The sequence below is a fragment of the Mixophyes fleayi genome, chromosome 12, assembly GCF_038048845.1.
Source record: "Mixophyes fleayi isolate aMixFle1 chromosome 12, aMixFle1.hap1, whole genome shotgun sequence".
In the NCBI taxonomy this organism is placed as follows: Eukaryota; Metazoa; Chordata; class Amphibia; order Anura; family Limnodynastidae; genus Mixophyes; species Mixophyes fleayi.
In genome coordinates this window covers 4,605,278-4,615,061 of record NC_134413.1, presented here as the reverse complement: position 1 = coordinate 4,615,061, position 9,784 = coordinate 4,605,278, and the positions used below count along the sequence as shown (strand labels likewise).

At 41.4% G+C, this 9,784-nt stretch overlaps 1 protein-coding gene across 2 annotated transcripts in view; it reads right to left on the bottom strand.

The window, feature by feature from the left end:
* Positions 1 to 5,490: 5,490 nt before the first annotated feature.
* SLC24A4 (solute carrier family 24 member 4) overlaps positions 5,491 to 9,784 on the bottom strand; it is a 64,685-nt gene continuing 60,391 nt past the window's right edge. For both annotated transcript variants that reach the window (XM_075192748.1, XM_075192749.1), the window contains exons 16-17: positions 6,855 to 6,920; positions 5,491 to 6,590 (exon numbers count right to left, since the gene is read on the bottom strand). In XM_075192748.1, coding sequence (XP_075048849.1) covers positions 6,438 to 6,590; positions 6,855 to 6,920 — 219 coding nt within the window. In that variant the 3' untranslated portion in view covers positions 5,491 to 6,437. The remainder of the gene's footprint in view (positions 6,591 to 6,854; positions 6,921 to 9,784) is intronic.

The window sequence follows — 9,784 nt, the reverse complement described above, 5'->3', positions numbered from 1 at the left end:
ATATATATATATATATATATATATATATATTGTATATAGTACATTAGCTTCTCTAGAGATCTGCAGATCATTCCTCTACCATTTAACAGAAATATAATATTGAAATATTTTAGACCAGATCTCATGTTTAGAAACCAGTTATATCCATAATACTGACCATCAATGATTTTCTTGCTTTCTGATAATCTGCATTTCACATAGAAGTGTCCACAAGCGGTAGAGATGGGCGGGTCCGGTTCTCCGAGAACCGAACCCACCCGAACTTTGGGTATCCGAGTACCGAGCTGAGCAGCTCGGTACTCTCCCGCCCATTCCGAATCCAAATCGAGGCCGAACGTCATTGTGACGTCGTCGGATCTCGGGACTCGGTTCTCGCGATACTTCAACTTTATAAATACACGCCTCCACAGCAATCCATCGCCATTTGACAGAGGGAGAGAGCAGGGTGTAGTCATAGGCTAATTAGAGCAGGGACAGAGAATACCATATTGTTCTTGCAATTGCTCTAACCAAAATCGCTAGTGCAGAGAGGAGGATAGAGGTTTATTATTTTTTCTTCATATTTGGCACTCCCCAGCGCTTTTGGGGTGTCCCCCATAATTGTGCATTAATATTTCTGGCTGTCAAAAGTCATATCTGTCAGCAGTATCTACTAAATAATTTGTAGCACACCTCAGTGTTTTTGGGGTGTCCTCCCTAATTGTGCATTAATATTTCTGGCTGTCAAAAGTCATATCTGTCAGCAGTATCTACTCAATAATTTTTAGCACTCCTCAGTGTTTTTGGGGTGTCCTCCCTAATTGTGCATTAATATTTCTGGCTGTCAAAAGTCATATCTGTCAGCAGTATCTACTAAATAATTTGTAGCACACCTCAGTGTTTTTGGGGTGTCCTCCCTAATTGTGCATTAATATTTCTGGCTGTCAAAAGTCATATCTGTCAGCAGTATCTACTCAATAATTTTTAGCACTCCTCAGTGTTTTTGGGGTGTCCTCCCTAATTGTGCATTAATATTTCTGGCTGTCAAAAGTCATATCTGTCAGCAGTATCTACTCAATAATTTTTAGCACTCCTCAGTGTTTTTGGGGTGTCCTCCCTAATTGTGCATTAATATTTCTGGCTGTCAAAAGTCATATCTGTCAGCAGTATCTACTAAATAATTTGTAGCACACCTCAGTGTTTTTGGGGTGTCCTCCCTAATTGTGCATTAATATTTCTGGCTGTCAAAAGTCATATCTGTCAGCAGTATCTACTCAATAATTTTTAGCACTCCTCAGTGTTTTTGGGGTGTCCTCCCTAATTGTGCATTAATATTTCTGGCTGTCAAAAGTCATATCTGTCAGCAGTATCTACTCAATAATTTTTAGCACTCCTCAGTGTTTTTGGGGTGTCCTCCCTAATTGTGCATTAATATTTCTGGCTGTCAAAAGTCATATCTGTCAGCAGTATCTACTCAATAATTTTTAGCACTCCTCAGTGTTTTTGGGGTGTCCTCCCTAATTGTGCATTAATATTTCTGGCTGTCAAAAGTCATATCTGTCAGCAGTATCTACTCAATAATTTTTAGCACTCCTCAGTGTTTTTGGGGTGTCCTCCCTAATTGTGCATTAATATTTCTGGCTGTCAAAAGTCATATCTGTCAGCAGTATCTACTCAATAATTTTTAGCACTCCTCAGTGTTTTTGGGGTGTCCTCCCTAATTGTGCATTAATATTTCTGGCTGTCAAAAGTCATATCTGTCAGCAGAATCTACTAAATAATTTTTAGCACTCCCCAGTGGTTTGCGCTCAGAATGGATTCAAAGCAGTCCACATATGATCTAAATGAGCAACCAGGTTCTGTCACCAGTCCTGATGTTAGTGTTCCCAGTATGTCATCTGGCCAAGGCGATGTCAAACAACAGAGTGTTTTCAAATTAGTGCAAAAAACAAAAACCAAAAAAAAATTTACTGTATTGAAGCGAAAAAGAAGTGTAACTGAGCAAAAGTTAAGTGACGATAAAAAAAAAATTGCAAGCATGCCATTCTACACACGCAGTGGCAAAGAGAGAATGAGGCCTTCACCTTTGGCTATTAGTGGCAGATCCCAAAAAGTTACCCAGGCTACAATTGGTGCACAACTACTGTTACGCGTCAAAGCTGAGCTGCAAGATAACAGTGAGGCATTACAGGAGAATATTTGCTCTGATTCACAAATGACAACAATCCCTGTGGAGAGTCCATCCAACAGTGGGATGTCTAATCGTGAGCATTCTGCTGATGTGTGCCTTAATAGCCCGAGTGTAGCTTGTGATACCCAAATTGAGGATGCCACTTTGGAATTAGAAGAGGATGAGGGGGAGATTTGTGTAGGCGACGAGGGCGCTAATGAGGATGTTGATGATTATGATGCAGACAGATACCAAATTGCCTTTCTCAATTTCTATTTATATTCTAGATTATATAATGGCTGAATAGTTTTCTATTTTACTCCTAGTGGAGAGAGGATCTGATGCAGACAGATACCAAACTGCCTTTGTACATTTCAATTTATATTGTACAGTATATAACGGCTGAATTTATTAGTATTTTATACAAGTGGAGGGGGGCCTAGAGAGACAGAAACCAAACTGGCTTTCAGCATGTCAATTAATATTGTAAAGTCTATAACGGCTGTATTTTTTGGTATTTTATACAAGTGGAGGGGGGCCTAAAGAGACAGAAACCAAACTGGCTTTCTCCATGTCAGTTAATATTGTACAGTCTATAATGGCTGAATTTTTTCTTTTTTTAAAAAAGTGGAGGGGGGCCTATAGAGACAGAAAGCAAACTGTCTTTTTCCATTTCTTTACATATTTAACTATAAGTGTAGGGTGTAATATACATCCAAAGACGATGGCTGCATTGCCAATATGCATAGATGGAGAGGAAGACAATCTGTTTTGTGTGTAGAATAAATGAAGGCCTACCAACGAAGAATTAAACAGTTTTTTTGGATGATTTATTACCTCAACAATTAGATTACTTATCTCTAAAACAGTTGGAGCACTAAATTGGGTTATTTTAGGCACAAAAACATGTATTTTCCAACAAAATAGCAAAACAAAACCAAACAAAACCAAAACCAAAACCAAAACACGCAATGGCGGTTTTGCAAAACCAAAACCAAAACCAAAACACGACGGTAATCCAGATCCAAAACCGAATCCAAAACCAAAACACGGGGGTCAGTGACCATCTCTAACAAGCGGCAACCTCCTTTTACGTTTCACCCACCCACGGTTGTTGAATAATTGGCAGAGCCGAGTGCTCTAAAGGGGAGAGGGCAGATATTTAAACTCTTCCAGAATTGGAAGGAGGAAGTCATTGTGTTGCTCTTGATTGGACAAGAGGAATCCAATCAGATGTCTTGTTGGCGGCACACCTTCTGTCCTAGCAGATTGAATCTCTAGGAAAGGTTCAGTCTTGTGGGGAGTACCCCTGTTGGTCTTTTATGTGTCAGACTTGGATGCTTGCAGTAAGCTCGCCTGCAGTGCTGTTAATAAATTTTGGGGGGCAGCATCATGATGGGAATGAAGGCTCTCTATCTCCAAAGTACTAGCTTAGGGAAAGAGGAGCATGAAACTCCCCCTAAACTCTAGGAACCCCTTTCAAATGTTTGACATTGTGTTTAACCTTGCCATTTATCTTGTGAAATCTATTGTCCTATTTTATCAACTTTACCTCTTCATGTTTGCCTACCCTACCCCCTAAACCCTCACGTCCACTCCATCTGCCTCGTCCATTCACCACATTCATTCTTCCAACCTTTGCACCTATTGTCACTCATTCACCCTCCCTGTAGAATGTAAGCTCTCATGGACAAGGTCCTCTCCTTTGTACGTCTCATGTCTTTTCATCGTGGCTGAATCCTCTTCTTCCTCATGCTATTATGCTAGCCCATGACCATCCATGGAATTTTCCTGCTTAATTGTATTTAAGTCCTTGTTATTCTCTGTGTCTGTCGTTATATTTATTGCAATCATGTTTGTCGTATCTGTAAGATGATGACCGGAATCTGTGCCACCTTATAATAGATGATGATGAACTTCTGTGGAAGCTTTTCCCCAAGTTTCCTACTGGAATACACTAAGTTATGAGGTTCCTGAAACTTTTATATATTTATAACTGCAACTAGTGGAGCTAGTTTATAAAGCAGATATAATTTAAATGTAGTGGTCTTTCTACACCGCTTATTACACGTTCTCCTAAATGTGGTACTTACAGTAATTCTGTCCATGTATAGGATTTACACACTCGGCCAAGTATGATTTCTAAACTCCTCTGAAGTTAGGAGTTTACTATAAAAAATGTATATGTCCCTAAAGAAGACTCCGTTCTTGGCCCTCTGCTTTTCTCATTGTACACCTCTTCTCTTGGGGCACTGATGCGCTCATTCAACAAACAATACCACCTCTATGCTTATGTGACCCAAATCTATATCTACTCCCCAGACCTCACCGGTTCTGTACTATCTCGTGTAACCAACTGTCTTTCTGCTATCTCCACATGGATGTCCCAATGCTACCGAAAGCTCAACCTGCCCTCAAATCTCCCTCACTGTCATTAACACCACAATTTCCTCGGTCTCTCAAGCCCGCTGCCTTGGTGTCACACTTGACTCCGCCCTCTGCGTTATTCCTCACATCCAAACTCACTCCCAGTCCTGTCAATTCCACCTTAAAAACATTGCCAGAATACGCACTTTTCTTACTCAACGTGCTACCAAAACTCTTATCCATTCTCTCATCTCGCGTCTTGACTACTGCAACCTCCTGCTATATGGAATTCCTGACACCCATATATCCACACTTCAATCCACCCTAAATGCTGCTGCAAGACTGATCTTTCTCTCTCACTGCTCCACATCTGCTGCACCACTTTGCAAATCTCTACACTGGCTCTGTGTCCTCCAGAATCAAATTCAGATTACTCACCCTGACCTACAAAGATCTCAACACCACCACCCCTTCATACATCTCAAATCTCATATCAAAATACTCTCCCTCCCGCCCTCTTAGATCTACCTCTGACCTGCGCCTTCTGGTCTCTGGTAACCACCTCTCAATTCCGTCTACAAGACTTCTCCCGTGCTGCTCCCCACTTATGGAATTCCTTACCACTCCTAATCAGACTCTCCCACAGCCTTCAAATCTTCAGATGCTCTCTAAAAATCAATCTATTTTTTAAAGCTTACCTTATCCCTGATAACGCTATTCATAGTGCACGCTCACACCTGCCCAATCTCCACTCTGAGCCACACTTGCTCCTCTTGTTTCAGCTGTGCCCTCTTCCACTTAGAATGTAAGTTCTGTAATGAGCAGAGTCCTTTGTACCCTTTGTTTTCATGTCTGCATTTATTTTGACTGTCCTGGTTTTATGTATATCCCTGTTTTCCCTACTTTTTCCAGTTATATATGGTGTTATTACAATTTATGACAACTAATTCTTCCAGAAATAAGTAGATATGAAATGATTGTCATCTATCACCTTTGTTTTATAAATATAACATGAGCATCGCAAAATGACGAACACTCTTCAAAATCCGTCAATGAAACACAATTCTTGTATTTGAGATTGTGCATTTAAATAAAACATTCCTTTTTATAGAGATATTCTTATTAAATATCCTTTGATACAAGCACAAATACAAATAAGTTATATTAAATGCTCTTTAAAGTCTTTGTATTACCGAATGTGCATTTTTTTCTTTTTCAAAAGTCCCAGTGGCTGTCGTTACCACTCAAGTCCCATTATAAAAAGTGTGCTTTGCAATTGTGTATAAGAGTGACGGTAAGTAACTTAGTTGAGGCTCAAATAGCATTAGAGCATAGCAGTAATAAGTGTCATTTCTTATCCCAGAGATACTCCTAGAAAGCGCGATTCATCGTTGAAAAGGACCATTGGGTTCGCCCTTCCGGCAGATTATACAAACGGTTTCACATATCAAAAGAGGCATGACGTCTGCTGCACAGCCTTTCGTGAAGGGGTTAAAAGGTACACAGGAGAATATAGTACTTTGTGAAGTTTGTGCCTTTTGTGTTGAGGTCATGTAACTTCAGATTACTCTGCGGTGCGAACACTGAGAGCCATGGAGTATCCTGTCCCAGTGTTTTCAAAAACAACCTTCGTGATATAGATATATATATATTTTTTTTATCTCACTATAAAAATAAACCAGCCGCACTTTATACATCTTCGGAAGACGCTAACCTCGCCGGTACATTTCGGGTCATGCTGACTGGCTGACAGTCTACCCGGCGGCGCAGAAAGGGTTCATCTTCCTTTACATTCTAGAAATCGACTTTCCCGGCACCTGCGGCCAGGAGGAAGATTTCAGACTTCCCGTAGGATCGCAGAATTGGTCTTGGTCGCTAGTTGGAACAGAGGTTTACTTGACTTCGGCCTACAGGGCAGTCATCAAATGTCGTCCTGGCACATCGGCAAGTTGACAAAAGTGAAGACGTTGTATTCTATCAGTATGGAGATACAGAGGAAGATGGCGTACAGGACGAAGACATAGAGTCCCAGCTTCCTGTCCAGTTTCCACTTGTTGACGTGCACGCCAATCACCTGCGGAAAGAAAAGGTGGTGAAATGTTCAATAGGAGATAGAACTGAAAGGCAATTTACATTGAAAAGTAGAGATGTAAGGTCTATATTTCACTACAGACCCTTGGCGGCCACTGACAACGGTATGGATCCTACTCTACTCCCGCTGTAAGATACCTCGCTCCGCACATAGATCGCCGGGGATACGCCATCAGGGTATCAGCACAGCTCTGTGTTCCAGTAAGATTATAGGAATGTACAGGTGATATTAATATTCAGTACTTACAGTAAGGAACACGGATCCCAGCAGGAGAATGACCGAGTAGACTAGTCCTTTGCTGTTAATCTTCACCTGTAAGTGAGAAGACAAATAGAGTATTGATTGTCTGACAATGTATCTAATCCGTGTCAGTTGTGTGCAGGTTGCGGCTGGAGATGAATCTGGCCCTGTATTATTAACTCCTTAAAGTTGCACTAAACTCATACAGGAAAGCAGTTATTTTAGGATTCCATGTTATAAGCCCAGACCTAAGGCTGCAGAGGTGCAGAATGCTCTTTGTAACATTATTTTACCACATTTTTCTTATCTAGGCCTGACACAGTAATCAATAATTATTTGGATGTGCTGAAGACAGGGTCATGACGGGGCAATGAGAAGGGAGAGGGGTGACAGCTAAATAGGCTTAGGGTGGCTAAATCTTCTTTATAACTTCTCCACCCAATAGCAGAATCTCCTCCCTAAATGTTGAAATAGTCCCCCCTTCTACTGTACATTTAATCTTAATAAATTAGCAACATGTAAATAATGATGATAAGAGATCTTAGTTAGAATGGCTGAGAAAAGATAATTACTGTAACAATGTTTCATTTTCTTGACACTTCTTTCTCTGCATTATAAACTATGGGTAATACCAAAGCATTAAAGAGGGGGGGGGGGGATCTGCTCTGCTCAAAATAGTTTAATTGCTGTTAGAAACTAGAAGGAGGATGCTTTGTCCCATACTGGAGGGTTCTGATAAAGACATCCCCAGCTGTTGGTTGTCCATTTCGGCACCAGAATCATTGATCCTTTTTCTGAGATTTGGTTTTGCCACCAAAGATGATTCTGAGAGGAGAGTCAGGTTTTCCCAATTGTCTGGAAGACGAACCCTCTAGGAGAAAAAGTCAATTTGTGGACCCCTTAGATGGCCCCGCTGCCCAGAACCCCTTGTGAATTGTTGATGCCATGGATCCTAGAACACATGTAAACTGCTTCTCTATTGTCACACGAAGAGAACAGAGTTCGACTACTGTTCCAAATTTTTTTCTACCTTCTCCTTATGAAAACAAACTTGGGGGTATATTTACTAAACTGCGGGTTTGAGACAATAGAGATGTTGCCTATGACAACATGATTCTAGTTATCATTTTGTAGAATGCACTAAATAAATGATAACTAGAAACTGATTGGTTGCTACAGGCAACAGCTCCACTTTTTCAAACCCGCAGTTTAGTAAATATACCCACTGGTCTCAGTAGACTGCTGGAAAGGTCAGATACGGAGTTGGTTAAAGATGACGTTTCTTTTAACATTTCAAGCAACTGATTCCTCTTCCGAGTTCTTTGCCATAATTAACATGTCGTCCAAATAAAGAAATGTTGCTATTTTGAGTTTCCTTAGTTCTGGGGCAAAGAAGGGTTTGTAAAGCTCCCTAGGTAAGATGGAAACACGGCATCAAGGAGGTCTACAGACACCATCCAGTCTCCAGTGCAAATTAAGAAACTGCTGATATATTTCACATTTGTTACAAGAGGCCTCTCTGGTGTCACCTTTGGAATAAAGGGAAGTTAGAATACACCCCGGACTTCTTCTACAGAAACAGTGGCCTTTTTTTCTCGACAACTTGTGATGTATATAAAGATAGCTTTGGTCTTGTCCATAGTGGCTTCTTTGTAACCAGAGGAATAATAATGTAGATGAAATCCTCAAGTAATCACTGAAGGTACCAACTGATCTGTTAGCGGGATTGGAGGTAAAGACTATTGAGCTGTGTTACCTGTAGCTAACATGGACTGACCCCCTCTCCACTACTGGAGAGGTGGTCAAAATTACTTTCCTGGAAGACAATAGTCAGATTCCGGCCTATAACATCCAGCTTTAAAAGCTTCCCTCTTCCCAGTTTCTTATATTGAGAGCTATCAAGTCTTCCAAAAGTAGTTTCAATCTTTTAATGAACAGAAACCGTCTTTTATAGGGTACTAGATTAAGACTATTTTTAGAGGTTGTATCTGCATCCCAGGAACCCATACATAAAGCCCAACTAGTGGGCGCTGAATGAGCCAAACATAAAGCCCAACTAGTGGGCGCTGAATGAGCCATATATAAAGCCCAACTAGTGGGTGCTGAATGAGCCATACATAAAGCCCAACTAGTGGGCGCTGAATGAGCCAAACATAAAGCCCAACTAGTGGGTGCTGAATGAGCCATACATAAAGCCCAACTAGTGGGTGCTGAATGAGCCATACATAAAGCCCAACTAGTGGGCGTTGAATGAGCCATACATAAAGCCCAACTAGTGGGCGCTGAATGAGCCATACATAAAGCCCAACTAGTGGGTGCTGAATGAGCCATACATAAAGCCCAACTAGTGGGTTCTGAATGAGCCATACATAAAGCCCAACTAGTGGGCGCTGAATGAGCCATACATAAAGCCCAACTAGTGGGCGTTGAATGAGCCATACATAAAGCCCAACTAGTGGGCGCTGAATGAGCCATACATAAAGCCCAACTAGTGGGTGCTGAATGAGCCATACATAAAGCCCAACTAGTGGGCATTGAATGAGCCATACATAAAGCCCAACTAGTGGGCGCTGAATGAGCCATACATAAAGCCCAACTAGTGGGTGCTGAATGAGCCATACATAAAGCCCAACTAGTGGGCGTTGAATGAGAAATACATAAAGCCCAACTAGTGGGCGCTGAATGAGCCATACATAAAGCCCAACTAGTGGGCGCTGAATGAGCCATACATAAAGCCCAACTAGTGGGCGCTGAATGAGCCATACATAAAGCCCAACTAGTGGGCGCTGAATGAGCCATACATAAAGCCCAACTAGTGGGTGCTGAATGAGCCATACATAAAGCCCAACTAGTGGGCGTTGAATGAGCCATAGATCTGGCTAAGAGTCTAGTAAGGTCCAAACTGCGTCCGAAAGGAACCCTGTAGCTAATCTTAG